Below are 22,087 nucleotides of genomic sequence, written 5' to 3'. Positions count from 1 at the left end.
TGCCTTCCTTTTGTCAAGTGCTTGAGACAATGTTTTGCTTACTAAATGTGTTTTTCTATATAGCTGTAAATAGTTGATTTGTTTTCCCCCCAGTTAGTATATAGTGTAAAGGGCAAGTGTACTTTGATTACTGTTATGCCCTACAAAGGCAAAAGATCTTAACTCGCTAGAGTGTGGAACTGAGAAAAATGACTTTAAAGATTTTTAGTTGTCCCGCCAAATTAATTATAGGTAGGACACTGGAAATCTGGCATTTAGATGTTTTAGTAATGAAAATGATCTACATAAAAAAAAAATCTTGAGCTCAAACTTGACTTTTGAACACTATTTTAAAGTTACTGTACTCTGCCTTTGTATTCTCAGCAAAAAGTAACTTCCACATTATCAATATTTGGTTGCTGATCACCATTAACAAAACTATTATAGTAACAGCTGTATAATATCTAGTGATCATGGCATTTATTTTGTATGATTTACAATTACTTAGCCATCTACTTATTGCTATCCTGTGCTTTGGTTGCATTCTGATGGCATTATTAATACATTAGACATGACAAAATACCTCTATAGCGGTAAAGAGTATCTTCAGCTGGTACCGAGTGGCATAAGACTTGCTAAGCACACGTTCAACATGATCACGATAAAACAGATCCTCGCACATTTGACCCGGGAACTGGTTTATAGCGGTAGACCTGAAAGACGCATAGGCCACTTTCATATTGAGATAGCCCCTTTATCACTGGCGCTTCCTGAGATTCATGTTCGAAGGTGTCGTGCTCCTTGCACGTTCACGAAAAGTATGAACGCCACTTCCCCTTTGGGACTCGGTAGGGAGCGCATTCTGGACTACCTCAACGACTAATGCATTTATAGCAAAACCTTCTGTGTTCTGCGTTCTTTTGCTCTTTTCAGTATGCGGTGGTTTCAGCTGTCTGTCTTATTATTGTGCGTGTGCACTTCGCTCATCCCGCGGATTTATTCTGGACGCTGTGATTAGGTAGGCTATAACCCGCTTAACAGCTGGTCTGATGTTGTATGCACCAGCACTTGTTGCTTCATTATGTTTTATGCACAAATATACCCTTGTTGCTTCATTATATTATCACTCCCCGTGACATAGGCTCTTAGCCAAGCGTTGACTCGACCGTGTTCAGGGTGGTGCTAAAGGTGCCGGCGCAGTTTTGAAACTCTGCCAGCTAGATGCATGAATGTTTCAACCAGGTCCGGTACCCAAACCTGGTGAGGCGGGGCTTTAGTTCTTTGTTGTAGGCTATTCTCCTGCTACGGCATGTGTAATATTTTTCTGTCAACTCTGCATATATCCTTCACGATCGATATCGCACGTTTGTCGATGGAGCGGGTTCAGACCATATTAAATGTTCTGACTGCGTTTGTGCAGGACAAAGCTCTGGGGACATCAGAAGTTACAGGGACTGATGGTAGCTGTACAAAGTACACAGGCTACACCGTCATTTCAATTTTAAAGGTGCTCTAAGCGATGTCACGCGTTTTTTAGGCCAAAATATTTTTTGTAACATACAGCAAACATCTACTCACTATCCGCTTGCTGCCTGTCCCCTGAACACACTGTAAAAAAACGCGGTCTCTGTAGACAGCCCAGGCTCCACAAACGGCAAGAAAAAAAATTGGACCACGAAACTGGACCACAAAACATAACAAACAGTGTTCCAGCCAATAACCGACAAGAATGATTTGGAGGTGGGGGTTGGGGGGTTGGGGGGTTAGTGCGCGTGCACATGAAGGGGGGTGTGGGGAGTGGAGGAGAGAGAAGCGTGAAGAGGGAAGTTAGCTAGAGGAGAGATGTCCTAGACCAGTGGTTTTCAAACTGTGGGTCGCGACCCACTTGTGGGTCACACAGTGAGAAAAGGTGGGTCGCACAAAGGCACTTAGCTGCAGCTAAATTTACGTTACGATGAGTGAAACAAAACCAGTCCGATTAATGACCAAACGACTCTTAAGTGAGTTTTAGCGCCCGCCAAAGTGAATTTTTGTCCCGCCAAAGTCTTATTTGATTGGTGAGTAATGTAGATGAACTGCTGCGCTTGTGACAGAGTCACAGTGCATGTTTAACTGAAAGAACGTCGAGCAGAGAGATTCGGTCGCGCGCGCGCTCTCTTTCTCTCTTCGGAGCCAGGCGAAAGTGTAAACAAGACTTCACCGTCTCCAAACTAAGCGCTGTCTTGCTCTCTCTCCCTCGCACATATTAATCAAAATAAATCGACACGGTGAAGACCAAAGTTTCATGTGGAGCATTCAGAGATTTTTTTTTTTCCTTAATTACCGCTGGGTGTGAATTGTGCTAAATAAGTTATCTTCTCTGAAAAGCAACACTTTAATTAAACGAAAAAACTATCCAGTGATGAAATGTTTTCTGTGTTGACACAAATCTTGGATGTCCATGTCCTAACTGCTGGGATAATCACACAACACGCACACGTCCAATTCGCGAACTAATGACTCATTTGAACGATTCATTTTAATGAATGGTTTTAAACAACTGATCTTTCCAACAGTGAACTCAGGAGACGTCTGAATCAGTGTATAATCAGTAACACTTTACAATAAGGTTCTATTTATTACATAAATTACATAAAAAGTACAGTTTGCTTACTCAAGCTTAAGCTTTAAAATAAATAAAACCCCTTGGTTTTTTTAAAAGCATATGACTACATTTTTCCACACAGTGCTATCAAGAATCGATAAGAGAATCGTTAAAGAATCGGATCGATAATCAGAATCGTCAGTGGCATTATTATTATTGATAAAATCTTATCATTTCCCATCCCTATGTGAAGACGTTAAAATTATAATCAAACATTAAAGAACATTCATGTTTGTTTGTTTTTTTTCAAGTTTTTTTAAGAGTTAAAAGTTTAAAATATTTTGCTAACATGAGGTCTTGTCACTGTCAGTCTTTTTACATCAGTGCAAAACTAGGGTATACAGATTAAGACCATCAGCATGCATTGATTAATCCCATGGCATGTAGCAAAAAAAATTTTTTTTTTTTAAATGTGCGACCAAATCATGCTAGTGCGACCAACTGAGAAAGTTGGTAGCACCAGTGCAAGTGGGTCTTGAGATTGATTATACTTGTCTAGGTGGGTCCTCGAATGAAAAAGTTTGGGAACCCCTGTCCTAGACAACGACTAACGTTAGAATTATATTCTCTTGAATTTTGATGGCTGACACACGACCAAAGAGACGACGTTCTGATGAACAAATAGCAAAGAAGAGGGAAAAGGAGAAGGAATGCGCGAAGTCCCGAATTTACATCGGAAAAGCCTCCGACTCGTTCATGACTGTTTCAGGAAGCACGGAAGAGTGGGGGAGGGGACGGGATGAGGAGGAGGGAGGATCAAGCTAGCCTCCATTTTGTTTGACAATACTTCGAACATCAACAAGAAGTGATGTCACAAAACATCGCTTAGAGCACCTTTAATGGACAGTAAAACAAAGGCAGAACACCGTACAATCTGAAAGGTAGCATTATTTGATAGAACACCGACACAGTAACTTCATACTGACGCATGGCTAAACAAAGGCAGAGTACCGTAACTCAATTTGAGCTTTCCCAAACAAAGCCAAAGAGCAGTAACTGGTGTTATGGTGTTCTGCCTTGGTTTCTCATGGGCGTTTTTTAAGTTACTGTTAAGGCAACCCATTATTTCCTCGAAAAAACAACGGAATTGACTCAAGATACTTATTCACATGATAAAGGAGGTCTTGATTGTGCCAAAAATATCAATAACTCATTTTCGACCAAAAACGAAGTTACGGTCTTTTGCCTTTGCACGGCAGTTTTGTGGAAATGTTGGTAAACTTGAAGATGTAATTTAAACAATCCAATCTACTCTATGAATATTCTGCCTTTGCTTTACCTGATTCTTGCTTTTCAGGTCAGTCAAAACAAAACTGTCAGCTGATTCAATACTTATTAATAAATTAATAAATATATGTAAAAATACAGTATGAAGTAAAGATACAAGTATGTTATTACCAGTACAGTGGGTGTAAACATAATTTGTTTGTAATCGACATGGATAATGGAAAGTGTGACTGAAAAGTGCACTAAACTTGGAAACTTTTAGTTCGGTCAGGAATGATGAGTTGTTTAGTTTGTAGCGACAATCACTTTCTTGGGGAATAATTAACTCAAATGAAGTGAATATTCATGAGTCTATGAATATGATTTGCTTATCGCTTACAAATATTAAATTACCCCAAAGAGGGAATATTTAATAATTTAACACTAGAACTCCCAAGGCGGTCATTTTGACCGTTTTTAAATTTTACAATGTAATAACTTTGTTAAAATAAAATAAATGTGGCTGTAGGACTCTGACTTTTCCTAAATATGTGTATATTTTATTCTGACACTGTTATTTTATTAAAATCATAAAACACACAACAGTTCTGACTATTTCTACCTAGAACTACCATAACGGTCATTTTGACCGCACGCGTTATAGATATCATAAGTCCGCTACATTGCAAATCTCGCAGAGGGACTTCATCATACGACTGGCGAGCGAACTTCACTCCGACCACATGGAATCAAAAGCCATACAACTGGAGGAACTGCAAACAAAATAAAACCAAGGAGATGTATCAAATGTCACAACGACGTGTGTGGGAGCTGCACGCGAAAGGCGGTGTTTACCTGTGTGGAATGTGCGTAAGCGTCAATGATGCGGTATGTTTGCGCCGTTCAAATGGGCAGTTAACCTGATTTTGTTCGTTAATATTTTTTGTTCACTGAAACTAATCGTTCTGAAGCAGTTCGTTTTCTTGTTTAGCTAATGTTCATGTTTTTTTCTTAGCCTGTTTGTGTGTGTGCATTTTCACATTCATTTGAATTAAAATTGTGTGTCCTGTTTATCATTAGGCCTACCTATCATTGTAGATCCATTTATTTTTAGATTTTGTATTGATTATTGAACTTATTTACAAACAGGGCTGTACTAACTGTATGAAGCTTTGACGTTTCCTAACTTTTGTGCGTGTCTATTCACGTGGTGAGTGCGATGAAAAAAAATATTATTTTGATGCAAAATGTTCCTCAAATAGAGGCAGCACCTGTCGGGGCAATCTTTCTTTTGTGCTTGTTTTAAGGGCTATGACGACAGGAATTAAAAGCTTCATTGGAAAAGAGAAGGTTAACATGTACAATAGATATTACATGACGAAAATGACGTTCAGTACGGCCATATGAACGTCAAAGTATGAACGGTCAGAATGACCGCTATGGTCGTTCTAGTAGTTATGGAATTCCGGTAGTTCTAGTGTTAAGGGTAACCTTTACCAGAATTAATTTCAGTTATCTGAACAATCTGTTCGTCCCGCCAACTGGATGCTAGACTTCCTTATCAAATATCCATAAAAGTACCCTTCTTACAAACTCCAAGAAATATTAATTTTCTGATCAGGAAAACAATATTTCCTGTGTTTGTACAATTTAGATTACTGAAATAGTAACAAGAAAACAAAGCTTTGTAGCATAGATCATACGATTCAGGGACTTTTTTGGTGAGCAATAAAACAGGTTCAATTCAAGGAGATTATTTGGGTTTAATAAAAACAAACTAAAGAGTACACAACTACAATTCACACAGAGTAAATATGAGTATATAGTAAAACGAACAGTACAATTTAAACAAGATAATCGAACAACGGATAGTAATGAGAGAGAGAGAGTGTGAGAGAGAGAGAAAGTGAAAGCAAATCTCAGAGTGACAAACAAACTTCAAACAGTTAACTTTGCAAGAGACCCCAAGTCGTTGGATAATTCCGCAAAGGGAATAGCCTAGACAACCTTAAACAGCATTTTTAGATTGCGATATAAGAAAGTACTTGCTTTGATCTGGCTCTTGTGTATAGCTGAGTTCAAAGTGTCCGTTGGCGCAGCTTCCGGAGCAGATGATGCGAGGACTCGACGGTTAACACGAATGTAAACTTTGCCAAAAGATGATTAGACTTAAGTTCGTTTGGCTCGTGAAGACAATTGAACGAAGTCAAATATCAGAAGTAAATAAAGAAAAACTAAGATGAAACGAAAATTAAAGAAGAACAAACGGAGAGACTTCTTGGGAAGTCCTGTCGTGAAGATGAAGACCCTCTCTTTTCTCTGGCGGAATGCGAAGAGCAAGGGCCTTTCCTTGTCTTTATGGGCAAGGAAGGTTCACACCTATCTTACCATTTGAACCAATGAATTGTGAGAAGCTGAGGCAGGAAAAATCTTCTTTGTCTGCTGATTACCGCCCACTGGTCTAATTTATGGCGATGACAAAATTGAACATTTGTCCTCAGAAAGATTGTACTTCTGAAATAATGCATCTTTTTGTAATTTGTCGTCGAGATTCGACACAGTCGGGTTTTTACGATTATAAAGACACCACAAACTATAATTTTGCGAGTCAGGGATACAGAGATACAGGATTGTTCCAAACTACTAGCATGTAAAGTTTGATTAAACACACAGTAAACATTATAGCTATTCCAATATGACATGTGAAGACATCTAAGCACAAAAAGAGATACATTTAATACATTTAGAGGTAGTTTTATCAAAAAGGTTCATGTGCGAGCCAGAAATGCTCGTGTGTCGGTGTGTGTGTGTGTGTGTGTGTTTGCGTGGAATGTCACGTCGTGCCGCGGGGCGGGGGGGGGGGGGGGTGGGGGGGGGGGGTGGGGGTGAGAGAGATGGGTGTTTCGTTTTCCTTTGAGGCTCATGCACGTGTCTCTGGAGACGCTCCTAAGGTGCAATAAATGTCACCCTGCCATGGGAGGCAGCCGACATCGCAGCGCCCATCACTGTGAATTACGTTGGATGGTCGTAAAAACGCAAGTCCTTGTTTACTCAAGATCTAGTCCGAAGTGAAGGAATGTGTTAGAAAGTCAGGATTCATTCATAATTAACAGATGGCTGAATACCATCTGCCATTAGTGTTACAAGTTCCAATCTTTTGGGTCCAGCCTGTTGCAGTAATAAAGCTCAAACATAGTGTATAAAACTCAAGTAATTTGGCAAATGGAATTGTTTACATGTCTGGCCAAACTGGTTTTTTTTTTTTTTTTTTTTTTTTTTTTCAGAAAATGGATGAAGTAATGATGAAAGAAGTGGTGTTACTGGGTGTCTTACTGGGTCTCTCTGAAGAAACTCTGACTTCACTGCTGAATGGGTTGCAAGAGCTTGGTGTGGAAAACAAGGAAGACCTTGCTTTGGTACAAGAAAAAGATATAGATAAATACCTTTGTCCTATTCAGTGTCGAAAGTTACTGAATGGCTTTAAAGGTAACTATATTTTGATACTGTCCCATGAAAAAGTTGAATAAACTAAAGTTATATATAATAATAATAAAATAGAATAAAAATAAAGTTAAATATAAAGTTAAAGCAAGCAAGCAGCAAGCCAACACTTCGAACCGGGCTCACAGTGAAACTGGCTTCATGATCACGCTGTGTCAACGCCTAGGCGGGAGCACACACTCACTTCAGAGGAGCTCACCACCTAGGTGGACACATGCATTTTCACCAAGATGAAGGCAGCCACCGTTTCAGTGGCTTGGAAACAGCCTTCCTTTTCTGCTGATTTCCTTAACAGACAAGAGCTGGTCTGAGGTCCTAAGGGTTGTGTTCTGTGCACGTATAACCGCAATGAAGCGGACGGACAGAGAAAGCCAGGGCTGGGTCTGCCTCCTCCGGGGCAGTGCTTGCAGGCTCACCACCTGGTCCCACCTTTAGGGAGAGGTGGGAACCTTGGGCACATATCCAGGCCGGGGTCTCAGCTCATGAGAGTTAGCCGGCCCGAATTCCAGGCACAACTCGTTGACCGAAAGTGAGCAAGTCCCTACCCTCGAGAAGCCGCGAGCAGGAGAACTGTTTCTTTAAAAACAGAGTTTTTAACTCACTGCCTGCAGTTGCTCAGGGACGGTCTCTGCAGTGCAGTAGCACCAGAGATAAGGCCCAAGAGGATAAAGAGGGGTGCAAGGCAGATTCATTTTCCTTGCTCCCTCAGGAACCTGTCGATCAGGACATGCTTCCCATGCTACTGCATCTTGATGTGCGTCAAAAAATAGAGGCAACCTCATTTTGAGGGTGGAGGACACAGCCCTCACTCCAACCCATCTTGCAGGAAAGAGAGCACTGAAAAGGAAGGGCTGTCGAGGGGAGCAAGTTCAAGAGAACTAGGTCTGGTTGGGCCAATAAGGGGCAACTATCAAGACCTGCTCCACTCCTGACCTAGCACAGTACTTTCAAGCGACATGCGTGCTTGTCGCCCAGGCCTCTGTTAAAGCGTGCCCTTTGTACATGGCCCCTCATGTACAAAGGGTCGCCCAGGCCTCTGTTAAAGCGTGCCCTTTGTACATGGCCCCTCAGTCAGTGTTAGTGGACCTCGTTCTAGGAGCGATTGGCCCAGAGAAACGAAAGGTCTGATCACGGGTTGAGGGTTTGGCGGTGAAGCTAGTGCTGAAGCGGTCTTCATATGGAGGAAACCATATGGCTGCATCAGCCATATGCCCCAGGAGCCTCTGAAAGTTCTTTCAGTGGAACCCTTTCTCACTTCTGTATAGCACCGACCGGACACACTCTCTTCTTGAAGAGGTGTGTTGGACCAAGTCCACCTCCATACCGGAAAAGAGATCCTCAGCCCGTGGGTGAGAATACTCTCTCCCAGTTGACCTGAAGACCCAAATGGCTATGGAACACTCGAAGAGTAGGACTCTGTACTGATACTTTGAACCCTCAAATGCAACACACAGGATGGCCTGTGGTGCGGAAGGTTAGAGATCTGAAGTACATGTCGTTTAAGTCAAACGCTGCTGACCAAGCCTGGGGTTGGGGCATTATGAAAAATGCCTCTCTGTGTTAGCCACTTGGATGGAGGCTTTCAAGAAAGGGCCCGTTTCAAGTGACACAGGTCCAAGATGGACACGACCCATCTTGCAGGAAAGAGAGTTCCTGTTGACGAATGCGCATGCGAATGCGGACTTCCTGTTGACGAATGCGCATGCGTCGCGTCTGAACGCGTTGTTGTCTTTGGAGCTCCATCGATTTGATTTATAATTCTTGATTTTTCTCTTTAAACTCACTTACAACAAACATTTTCTACTTTTCCTCACCTCATAGTTACAACGTGGACTGTTGATCAGACGCGTCTCAAGCCTATTAGTGATCCAACATCGGATACTCTTATAGGTTACTCCTGTGGATCACGGCTGAACGTGTCTTCTCCACACTCACTTACAAACAAACATTTTTTCACCTAACGTGCGTCTACTGTACACCCGTACCACTAAAAAACGGATTATATCCAAGACTTCAGTCATAAATTAGTATTAATATTGATAGCATCACTGGTAGCGTCGTTGCTAACTTACTGTCCATCTGTTAAAATGGCGAATATATCAGATGTAAGTAGTCTACCTTTTGGTGCAGGTGAGGACACATTTGAGCTGCACACACTGCAGTCTGAGCTGGAAGCTGTTGAGAAACAGATCCACGACCTTTTAGTGAGACAAGCCAAGCTGAGAGACCGGCGTTTAGCTCTTGAAACATCACGCGCCGATGCAAACAGCGCCGAGCTGAGAGACCGGCGTTTAGCTCTTGAAACATCATGCACCGATGCACACAAATCAGTGATTAACGTTACTAACCCGCTGACTCCGACCTCGTCTACTCCGTGCGTTTCTCCGCATCGGTCCCGAGCGCCGAGGTCGCGATCAGCCATGGTTTCGTTCACTCCGGCTCCAACACGCCACCACGAAGCCTGGATGGTTCCGCAGCGGAAGACGCGAGTCAGGTCTAGACCAAGACTCTCTCTGACCCTCCCAGTTTTCGAGATATCCACCCAAAACCGCTTCTCCCCTCTTCGCGAAACAGAACGCGATGCTGTGATCATCGGCGATTCCATCGTTCGGCACATACACGCTACGTTAGGTAAAAGTAAGGTGCACAGTCACTGCTTTCCTGGTGCTCGCGTTTCTGAAATCGCTGCTCGCGTTCCCGAGATTCTGAACGGTGTGTGGTGGATTTTAATTAATCAACTTTAAAATTAACTAACATTTGTTTTTCTTGCAGGAATAACATTCATATGCTTTTAATGTTTCCAAACTCTTTGGGGAAAAACTTGTGACTTTGAGTGTATGTCTATGTGTATTAATAACAGAAAGGGGAACTGAAACTAGACATGACTAGTTCGCAAAAACCTTGTGATAAGTAATCAGAGTTTGCTTATGCCAGTGACAGAGGGAAAAGGTTGGGCTTTTGAACCAATTGAACCAATCATATTGAAGGTGACATGTTAGTCTTATTTGTTTTCTTGATTCTATAAAAACTGTTGTATATGTGTTTTTCGGTGGGATTCTCAATGGAATTTGTCTGAGATCCTCCGGCCTTGCTTCTTGGGAGAGATTCCCTGAGAACTGCTCGGGAAGATCTCCTGGCCGTGATTAAAGCATTTAAAGGACATTTGCAGGTCTGTTTGTCAATTTATTCCTGCGCAGGAAGCTAGTTTAGGGAAGCAAGTTAGTTAGAAACTCGGCCAGTTGTCGACTGAAGACGCAAGAGCAGAGATATTAAGGTATTGGTGTCGAGAGCAGACGCCAGAGATATTAAGGTATTGGTGTCGAGAGCAGACGCCAGAGATATTAAGATCAGTTGGGTGTCGAGTGCAGACGCCCCAGATAGTTAGGTTTAGAAAAATATCCACGACAGGTGACGAGCGCGTCGGAACTGTGGTCCTGCACGCGGGAGTGAACGACATCAGGCTGCGCCAGACGGAGGTTCTGAAGAAAGACTTCAGGAATCTGATCGATACGGTACGCAGCACATCGCCTGAAACAACGATCATTGTGTCAGGACCGCTTCCCACGTACCAACTAGGACATGAAAAGTTTAGTAGGTTATTCGCGCTAAATGAATGTTTAATGTCATGGTGCAATGAGCAGAAACTGCTTTGTAAATAATTGGAATCTGTTTTGGGAGCGTCCTAGGCTTTTCCGTGCTGATGGCTTACACCCAAGCAGATTCGGAGCGGATCTTCTGTCGGATAACATCTCCAAAATGTTAAAAACCTTTTGACTAGTAACCAAAAGTCCAAATCATAGTCTCTGCTGCACCAATTTAACTGATATAAATACTAGTGTAGAACATTGCATAGAAACTGTGTCTATTCCTCGTTTAGTGAGATCAAATAATAAATCTACTGCAGGATCTAGGAAAAATCTAATTGTTATTAAAACAGAAAATGTTGCTATTAGTAAACAAAAACTATTTCTAAAGCTAGGTCTTCTAAACAATAGATCACTCACACCTAAGGCAGTTATTGTAAATGAAATAGTCACAGATAATAGCTTCGATGTACTTTGCCTTACTGAAACCTGACTTAAACCAAATGATTATTTCGGTCTAAATGAGTCTACTCCATCAGGATACTCCTATAAACATGAGCCCCGTCTGATTGGTCGTGGCGGCGGTGTTGCAACAATCTATAGAGATATTCTCAATGTTACTCAGAAAACGTGTTATACGTTTATTTCGTTTGAAGTACTTGTACTAAATGTTACGCTCTCAGATGTAAGAAAAACATCCCTATTATCTCTAGCCTTGGCTACCGTATATAGACCGCCTGGGCCTTACGCTGATTTCCTAAAAGAGTTTGCAGATTTTCTCTCAGACCTATTAGTCAATGTCGATAAAGCATTAATTGTTGGAGATTTGAACATACACGTAGATAATCCAAATGATGCATTAGGGGCTGCGTTTACAGATTTATTAAACTCCTTTGGGGTCAAGCAAAACGTTACCGGACCAACTCATCGTTTTAATCATACACTCTATTTAATTATATCACATGGAACCGATCCAACCGATATAGATATCATTCCACAAAGTGATGATGTCACTGACCATTACATGGTAATTTGCATATTACGTACTCCTGTAATATATCATGCTGCGCCGCGTTATCGATCAGGCTGAACAATCCTTCCATCCACCATAGATAATTTTTCAAATTTCTTATCTGATCTGTCTCAGCTGCTCAGTGAACCCAAACAAACAGAATAACTAGAGGAATTAACTAGCACTATGAGCACCATTCTCTCTGGAAAATTGGATATTGTCGCACCCATTAGATTAAAAAAGGTCAGAGAGAAAAGTAAAGCACCATGGTACAACAATACTACGCATGTTCTAAAGAGAGAAACCCGTAATTTAGAGCGTAAATGGAAACAAACTAATTTAGAGGTCTTTAGAATCGCATGGAAAGACAGTATGTCACGTTATAAAAAGGCCCTAAAAGCAGCTAGGGCTGAGCACCTCCGCAAACTAATAGAAAACAACCAAAACAATCCTAGGTTTTTATTTAACACCGTGGCTAGACTAACAAATAAACAGACGTCACCTGAACAAAATATCCCGTTACAGCTTAGTAGTAATGATTTCATGAACTTCTTCACTGAGAAAATAGAAAGCATCAGAACCACAATTGTAAATGTTCAATCCTCAATCGCGCCTTATAATTCAGCCTCAATTATCACCCCGCAAGAACAATTACAGTGCTTTACAACTATAGAACAAAAAGAGTTAAATAAACTTATCACCTCATCTAAAACAACAACATGTTTATTAGATCCTATACCAACTAAACTACTGAAAGAAGTGTTACCTGTAGTGGAAGAGCCTCTCCTCAATATTATTAACTCATCTTTAACTTTAGGTCATGTTCCAAGAACATTTAAACTGGCAGTTATAAAACCTCTCATTAAGAAACCACAATTAGACCCACATAATCTAGCAAATTATAGACCCATTTCAAATCTTCCTTTTATGTCTAAAATACTAGAAAAAGTTGTATCCGCCCAACTGGGCTCTTTCTTGCAAGAAAATGACATCTATGAAAAGTTTCAGTCTGGATTCAGACCACATCATAGCACTGAAACTGCGCTCGTTAAAATCACAAATGATTTACTATTAGCTTCTGACCAAGGCTGTATCTCAATACTAGTTTTACTTGATCTTAGTGCTGCGTTCGATACTATAGATCACACAATACTCTTAGATCGACTACAAAATTATACTGGTGTTCAAGGACAAGCATTAAGCTGGTTCAGATCATACTTATCTGACCGCTACCATTTTGTCTATTTAAATGGAGAAAAATCGATCATAACTCCAGTAAACTATGGAGTGCCGCAGGGATCTGTGTTAGGCCCTCTGTTATTCTCAATATATATGCTGCCACTTGGAAATATTATAAGGAAACATGGAATTAGTTTCCATTGTTATGCTGATGACACTCAAATCTATATTTCATCACGGCCAGATGAAAACGCTAAATTATCCAAATTGACAGAGTGTGTTAAAGATATAAAAGATTGGATGACGCGCAATTTTCTTTTATTAAATCCAGACAAGACAGAGGTACAAATCATCGGTTCAAAAAACCGCCCACAAAACCTTTCACACTACAACTTTAACATAGTAGGATGTCCTGTTACTTTATCCTCTACAGTAAAAGACCTGGGTGTTATATTAGACTGCAACCTGTCTTTTGAAAATCATATTTCATATGTTACAAGAACAGCCTTTTTCCACCTTAGAAACATTGCTAAGCTACGTAACATGCTATCAGTTTCTGATGCAGAAAAGTTAGTTCATGCATTCATGACCTCGAGACTAGATTACTGTAATGCTTTATTAGCTGGTTGTCCTGCATCCTCAATAAACAAGCTACAGTTAGTCCAAAATGCCACCGCTAGAGTTCTTACTAGATCAAGAAAATATGATCATATAACACCAATTTTATCATCACTACATTGGTTACCTATAAAGTTCCGTATTAATTACAAGGTACTGCTACTGACTTATAAAGCCCTAAACGGCTTAGCTCCAGTCTATTTAACGGATCTTCTATTGCCCTATAATCCATCGCGCTCTTTAAGATCACTAAATTCGAGGCTTTTGGTCATACCTAGGATATCTAGGTCCACCAAAGGAGGGAGAGCATTTTCACATTTAGCTCCAAAACTCTGGAATAGTCTTCCTGATACTGTTCGTTGCTCAGACTCGCTCTCCCAGTTTAAAACTAGATTAAAGACGCATCTCTTCAGCCAGGCATTCATATAATACTTTTAATCTTACAGTTAAATCCGACCTCTAGTTTATAAACGCCAGAGGAGAACTGGGCCCCGACTGAGCCTGGGCTCTCCCAAGGTTTTTTTTTCTCCATTAGGTCATCTGATGGAGTTTTTCGGTTCCTTGCCACTGTTGCCTTTGGCTTGCTCAGTTGGGGATATTTGGGGATATTTAATTTAATTAATCAATCAACAATACTATTGATCAGCATTACCAAACGTGGACGTTTTCCACTAGAAACAAACATTGATGTATTATTTTAATTTAATACTGTGAAGCTGCTTTGATACAATCTGTATTGTGAAAAGCGCTATATAAATAAACTTGACTTGACTTGACTTGACCCACCACATACTACGTACCATGAAGAACGAGTTTATAAAAACTTATCGGTTAGAGGGGGCGGCTATATCGCGTCCTTCGCCAGCAGGACAGCGACGTGCGCACTCAAGACAGGAGCACTGCTCAACACTAGGTGTAATGAATATCACTGAGCTTCAGGAGAATATCTGGCTCAACACTAGGTGTAATGAATATCACTGAGCTTCAGGAGAATATCTGCTCAACACCTGAGTGTGATGACTATCACTGAACTTGAGCGGGCGCTGAGCGATAATGAATCGCATAGCCGAGTCTGATGGTCACAGTCTGGTCCGGACCGGTTGGGAAGCTTTTTCTGCTTCTACGAACCAGGCCCAGGCCTAGAAGACCACAGATGTACCCGAGGTGGGGCAGCGAAGTGGATGACAGGGATGTGAGTGTACAGTGCAACCTGTCTCCACTGGGTGGCAGGGGATGCGTGGGAAGGAGGATGACCAGGTCCTCGAAACGCACCAAGTTGCCGGCTGGCGACCCAGGAATAGGGAAGTTTGCTCTTTTTCTGAGAATGTGGGCACCGCTGTCTCCCGTAAAAACACACACATAACCAAAAAAGCTCCACCCGGCTCTCCATCGGCTGGAGGGAGTGGATCGGTGGCCACTCCAAGAGCAATTTCCCCATCCCTGGGTGGCCCGTCCAGGTTCAACGTTTCCGCTGTCGCTTACCACCTGGCTTGGCAGCGCCTGGAACAGGCTGGGCGGCCCTTCTGCAGCTGGCTCCACGTCAAGACAGATGGTCCAGCAGGAGCGGAGGTGGCTGTGGCTGCAGATCTGCCCCCGGCGGACGGGTGAAGGCAGCAGCGGGCAGGATGTGCCGGATGGCCTCCGTCTGCCTCTGGGCGGCAGAGAACTGTTGGGCAGAATTCTCCACCGCGTCGCCAAATAACCCAACCTGTGAAATGGGAGAGTCCAGGAATCGAACCTTGTCCGGTTCTCTCATATCAGCCAGGTTGAGCCAGAGATGGCGCTCCTGGACCACAAGGGTGGACATTGCTGTATTGATCGTGCAAGCTGCAACCTTCGTGCCCCGGAGGGAGGTCGGTTGCAGTGCGGAGCTCATCCATGAGCTCACGATCCGGACTACCCAGACGGCAGCCCAGAAGAAAGACTAGGGCAGGGCCTGGAGGTGGGGACTGCGCCCTCGCTTTTAGCGAAGGCGAGTCTCAATCTCAACACCGAGATGGTCATATTCCCGCAATGGGAACATGAGTCATCCACGAGAGCTGCCTCAGCGTGCTGTAAGCCCAAACACATGATACAGCTCTACACAGCTCTAAACCGTGTGTTTGACGGTTGGTTAGAGGGCGAGAAGTGAGTGCTTCACTGTCTCAGTTCGCTGATTCAGTGTTGCCGCGGTCAGTCCCTGTGTGCTCCGGCACTGGTGACGGTCCCATTTCCTAAAAGAGCAACACGGGTGAGAGTGCGTCTTTCTCAAGATGCCATGCCATTCCATACGTGCATTTCTGGGTGCGGTAGGGCTCTGTCCCCCTCTGACGGTCACGAGAAGGGAAACCAGGTGATCACTTATATCAATGTAATATATATCGTCATATCGTCATATCGTCCAGTCCTAAGACTTGTCAGTGTTTATTTGAAAACATCAAATTAGGCAGAATATACAATGGTAAATATTTAAATGATGAGTTGTCAATACAATATATAACAATACAATATATAGGGTATGATTTTACCCCAAAATTCAACATATTGAGACAAAATGATAACTGCAAATCCAACTTTCGCTACCTGGAGTCCAGTTGTTTCTGGAAATTACAGTGATTCATTTGCTTCTCTGTAGCTTTTGGAAATCTGTAAAAATATACCTCAGATTTCTTGTCAAATCTGTTTGTACAGTCAATTTCAAAACTCTTCCCGTTTTAGATGTGTTTTGTGTGTTTTTCACGGCATTCACGCTAAAAACCAATGCTACCTCTCAGTATTTTTGCCACTCAGTAGGCGTAACCATTGCAACTCCGGCTGACTGTGACATCACGTACATACACTATTATACATCTTAGCAACTGTATTTACTTTTTACCCATAGGTTCAGCATTGAGATTTCATTGCAATTGTTTTCTTTTAAAATTAGTGGCTTGTTTCCATTGTGTTGTGGCTTGATAATGTTGTGTTGTGGCTTGTTTCCACTGTGTTGTGAACTTACGTCTGCTTTTTTAAATTCCGTTGTGTTTGGGCTTGATTTCGTTGTGTTGTGAACTTATGTTTGCTTTTTTAATCCCGTTGTGTTGTGGCTTGATTTCGTTGTGTTGTGGCTTGTTTCCGTTGTGTATTGGCTTAATTCCGTTTTGTTGTGAACTTATGTTTGCTTGTAAAATTTCGTTGAGTTGTGCACTACTGGGCCACTGTAAAAAAAAAAAGAAAGTGCATTAGACAAAGTCAGCAAACACTTAACTAATAACATACTCTCTGTACACACTTATTTGGCATCAATTAATCCCAGACAGTCTGCTCACACAGCTTTCCTTTACAACCAATTCTATTCCCACAAAGGCCCTCATTCTGTCATGACAACTCTCGGGAGATTAGTATGGTAACAGAGATTGGCATGGTAGTGGATATGGCAATGTTAATGTATTTGGTCTTGGCGGAATAGATCTGCTACTGCGAATACCTTCACAGACATTGCTGTGAGCATGTAAAACATGCTGCTGCTGCACATGCAACATACATGAATTAACCCCGTAGTAGATCTATAGGTGGAGTTGGGGAAGGTGGAGGGTTTCTGAAAGCGCGCTGCAAGACAGTAACAGGAAACATTAAGTATTTTAATGTTTGAGCAGCAAGCTCATTAGCCGCTGATTCTACAGCAACAATCAGCCTTACTATGTAGATAACGACATGATTACTACCAATCAATTAAAGACCAGCCTGCACCATTCAGATTTTCATGCCAGAACTACGTAATTCTCTACCAAATTTATTTTAGGCTACACCAGACATTTCATGCGCATTTGCGGTCTTATGGACTTACATGCACATTATTTTACATATACTGAACCACTCCACAATCCTAAACCAATGCACAATTCTCTTCTCTCTCTTCTCTGGATTTCTAATAAAGGTGACATTGTATACTGAGAATATTGATGGCTCTATGATGAAATGCTTACAATCCTCTATTGTCAGTCATTTTGGACAAAGACATGTTAAATGTATGGGGAGAGAATTGCTGCATTATTCCAAATAAATAGATTGAGATCCACAAATTATGTAAAGAGTTCCACTAAAAATAATAAAATTCACAAATAAATAAAATTAGATTTGCAAAAAAAAAAAAAAAAAAAAAAATGTACTAATGTGTTTTGTCACAAGCACAACTCTGCCTGTCATTCATTTGTGAATTGCTTTCTGTTCATTTGTAGATCCCCGCACGCAATTGTTGATTTTGAAAATTTCTAGCGTCAAGACGTGCAGATAAATGCACAAGTGTAAATTATTTATTGTGTAGACCGCTCTCTAAAAACTCTATTATGTTGAATCTATAAAAGCTATTGTTTCTCATCTCAACATCTTTATGAAATCTCCCTGAGCAGCAACATATTGTGCATGCAAATGTCCATTATTCCATCAGTGCTGTTTTCTTGCCTTGCCTTTGTTAGGAGGGATGAGAGTGTGACGTTATGATTTCCAGGGACACCTGATTTCCATGCACCAGGCATGCTAATTTCAAGCAACACCCCACACAACCTTTATCATAAATTAGTGTGCCAAGTGGGTGAGTGGATCAGAAAGAGAGAGAGAGAGATGTGGATCACTCTGTATATTTCTCTTTACCTGTCCTTTAACTGTATCTCTGCAGCTTCCATCCTCAGATCTAGTACCTGTCAGCTCCAGGGCCACTTCAAATTGAATGGAATGTACCAGGATGGAGATGTTATACTTGGAGGCCTGTTTCATGTTCACTTTTTCACAGTGTTCCCAGATCTGAGCTTTAGAATGGAACCAGAAAGACCATACTGTGAAAAGTGAGTCAGACTGACTACATAACTATAAAAGTATAGAAAGATTTAAAATATGAGTAATAATAATTAGATTAATGAGAGGAAAAATAAGTAGTAGTGGAACAAGAAATAAGAATGTTGTGTTCACCTTACCCTCTTTTACCAAATATGTGCAAATTATGTGTTGACAGCAGTAATGCAGCCTTGGACAAAAATCTGTATTGAGAATGATGTATATCTGAACTTTGATGCATTTGCTATGTATTAATACTTGTATTAATTTGAATCATGGTTATTAATATCTTTAATAGTCCTTATTATTATTATTATTATTATTTTAGATTTAATATGGAAGGCTTTCAGCATGCACAGACCATGGCTTTTGCAATAGATGAGATTAATAAGAATCCCAACCTACTGCCTAACATCACTCTTGGTTACCATCTTTATGACAACTGTGTGATGTTAGGAATGGCATTCCGGGCAGCCATATCCCTGGCTAGTGGGACAGAGGAGTCCTTCTCCAGCCAAAACTGCACTGGCCCTCCTCCAGTGGTTGGGATTGTGGGGGATGCAAGTTCAACTCCTTCCATTGCGATTTCCAGTGTTCTGGGGCTGTTTCGAGTACCTATAGTAAGAAGGGATGACAAAAAGTAAAATTAAAGTTTATGCATTATTTTAGCACTTTTCAGTTAGTTTTTTTTTTTTTTTTTTTTTGTCATCTTGTAGCCTTCCAGAAGTTTCTTTCTCGCTCATATGTATAATATATAAAAAATCTAAATTACTTTTTTTTTTTTGCTGATCGTCACTATTTTTCTGTCTAATGCTCTCTTCTCTCTCTCCATATCCCCTAATTAGGTTAGTCACTACGCCACCTGCTCCTGTTTGAGTGACAGGAAAAAGTACCCCTCTTTTTTCAGGACGATCCCCAGTGATGCCTTCCAGGTGCGGGCTATGGTTCAGATCTTGAGACATTTTGGATGGACCTGGGTTGGTCTACTCTACAGTAATGATGACTATGGCATCAGTGCTGCTCAGTCCTTCCTGCAGGAAATGCAGCTGTTTGGACATTGTGTTGCTTTTTCTGAAATCCTGCCCAATGATCACAACCCCAGAGATATTAAGCGTATAATGGGACTGATTCAGGCCTCTACAGCAAGAGTGGTGGTTGTTTTTGCTCTTTCATCCTTTCTGATACCTTTGATGGATGAGGTGGTGTTGCAGAACATGACAGGCAGGCAGTGGATTGCGAGTGAAGCTTGGGCCACCTCTCTTGAATACCACACTCCACGTTTCCTGCCCTTCCTGGCAGGCACACTGGGCATTGCTATCAGACGTGGAGAGATTCAGGGGCTTCATGACTATCTGCTACGTCTCCGTCCCAGCAATGATCCAAGAAATAATATGTTGAGGATCTTCTGGGAGAACATGTTTGAGTGCAGTTTTGAAACTAGGGGTAAACGGACAGATGGAGAGCAAGTAAAAAAGGTGTGTACAGGACAGGAGGATCTAACCAACACGGACACATCATACACTGACGTTTCAGGATTGAGGGCATCTTATAATGTGTATAAGGCAGTTTATGCCCTGGCACATGCGCTTCATGAACTGATGCAGTGTCAGGAATGGAAAGGACCATTCAGTGGGAACAGATGTGCCGATATAATCAACCTGAAACCCTGGCAGGTAAGAACCATATAGTGCAGATTTTCTAGAATAGGTGGAAAATGTGTACTCTACATTAATTCAGTTTCAAGATAAACATAAAACCTGTCCTGTCTACAAACTGCACAGCTGGTTCACTACCTCCAGAAAGCGAACTTCACCACAGGCTTTGGGGATCATGTGTCATTTGATAAGAATGGCGATGCTCTAGCCATCTATGATGTGTTGAACTGGCACCCAAGCTCAGATGGGTCAATAATGATCCGCAAGATCGGTGTAGTAAATGAAGGGGCAGCAACAGGGATGGTGCTTACACTGGATGAGGAAGCAATTTACTGGAACTTTGAGACAAAAAAAGTAACTAACACAGCATGTTAATGTCATACTTTTTGCAGATATGTAGTCTGAATACTAGTCAAAGCAATAAGATTTGTCATTATGTAAAAGAGATGACAACACATGATGATTAGAAACAGATGATGTCTCTTTCAGCCCCCACGGTCTGTGTGCAGCGAAAGCTGCTCCCCAGGCACCAGGCGAGCCACAAGGAAGGGACTTCCTGTCTGCTGTTTTGACTGCCTGCCATGCGGAGATGGAGAGATTTCTAACGCAACAGGTAAATCATATTCCAAAATTTTAATATAACATGAAATGGGAATTTTCTCTTTTTGCTTTTTTTCTTTAATTGTTGTGTCTTTATGGCAGATGCTATTGAGTGCACGGTGTGTCCAGATGACTTCTGGTCCAATCCAGATAATGATCAGTGTGTCCCCAAAGAAGTTGAGTTTCTATCCTATGCGGAACCTCTGGGCATCTCTCTGACCACTGCTTCCTTGCTAGGCACCTGTTTCTGTGCTCTTGTGATGGTCATTTTTGCTCATCACCATAACACTCCCATAGTACGTGCCAACAATTCAGAGCTTAGCTTCCTGCTGCTGTTGTCACTCAAACTGTGTTTCCTGTGTGTTCTGCTATTCATTGGCCGGCCGGAGTTGTGGACATGTCAGTTAAGACATGCTGTGTTTGGCATAAGCTTTGTCCTGTGTGTCTCCAGCATCCTGGTCAAGACTATGGTGGTAATAGCTGTGTTCAAGTCCTCTCGACCAGAAGGCAAAGGAGCTATGAAATGGTTTGGAGCAGTTCAACAAAGATGCACAGTTCTGGTCCTGACAGCACTCCAGGTTATGATATGTGCAGTCTGGCTATCAACTGCCTCTCCAACACCCCATAAAAACAACCAGTACACCCGCTCTAAAATAGTATATGAATGTGCTATAGGCTCAGTGGCTGGTTTTTCTATGTTGCTGGGATACATTGGACTGTTGGCAGCAGTAAGTTTCCTTTTAGCCTTTCTAGCAAGAAATCTTCCAGATAATTTTAATGAAGCAAAGTTCATCACTTTCAGCATGTTAATCTTCTGTGCTGTGTGGATTGCATTCGTTCCAGCATATGTGAGCTCACCAGGGAAATACGCAGTAGCTGTGGAGATATTTGCTATTTTAGCTTCCAGTTTTGGATTACTGGTTGCCATATTTGCTCCAAAGTGCTACATTATCCTTTTGCATCCAGAGAGAAACACTAAAAATTCCATAATGGGAAGAGAGACACTAAATAAATAGTTTTCCATTACTGTGATGTAAAAATGTAAACTCTAATTTGACAACTTATTGTTTTAATTGTATGAACAAAGCCATTTTTTTGCAATGCCTACTGTTTTGTAGTATTTCAATGATTAACATCCATTTGTTTGCTTTATTTGTCATATTGCCTTTTATATATTGTGTCTGCTTCAGAGGTTTACCCCCTTTACATGTTCAATCTTGCAAAATTGTTTTATTTAATAAATTAATGAGAAAATAATGTTTGCCAGAACAGCTTGATTATTGAAAGTTAGAAATCAAAAAGTTTCTGACATGGGTCATTT

General features: G+C 41.5%; 1 protein-coding gene and 1 long non-coding RNA gene across 2 annotated transcripts in view; one reads left to right on the top strand and one right to left on the bottom strand.

Moving 5' to 3' along the window:
* Positions 1-22,087, bottom strand: part of LOC307160677 — a 574,771-nt gene that overhangs the window by 255,973 nt on the left and 296,711 nt on the right. The window lies entirely within an intron of this gene.
* On the top strand, positions 18,302-21,782 carry LOC307160655 (extracellular calcium-sensing receptor-like; the record flags this gene model as incomplete). Its single annotated transcript, XM_079874847.1, has 6 exons — positions 18,302-18,522; positions 18,840-19,131; positions 19,357-20,184; positions 20,293-20,520; positions 20,656-20,779; positions 20,869-21,782. 6 exons carry the CDS (start codon positions 18,302-18,304, stop codon positions 21,780-21,782), a joined length of 2,607 nt encoding a protein of 868 aa, XP_079730973.1.

This window comes from Squalius cephalus (assembly GCF_949319135.1).
Source record: "Squalius cephalus genome assembly, chromosome: 6".
In the NCBI taxonomy this organism is placed as follows: Eukaryota; Metazoa; Chordata; class Actinopteri; order Cypriniformes; family Leuciscidae; genus Squalius; species Squalius cephalus.
This window is presented reverse-complemented; position numbering and strand designations above follow the sequence as displayed.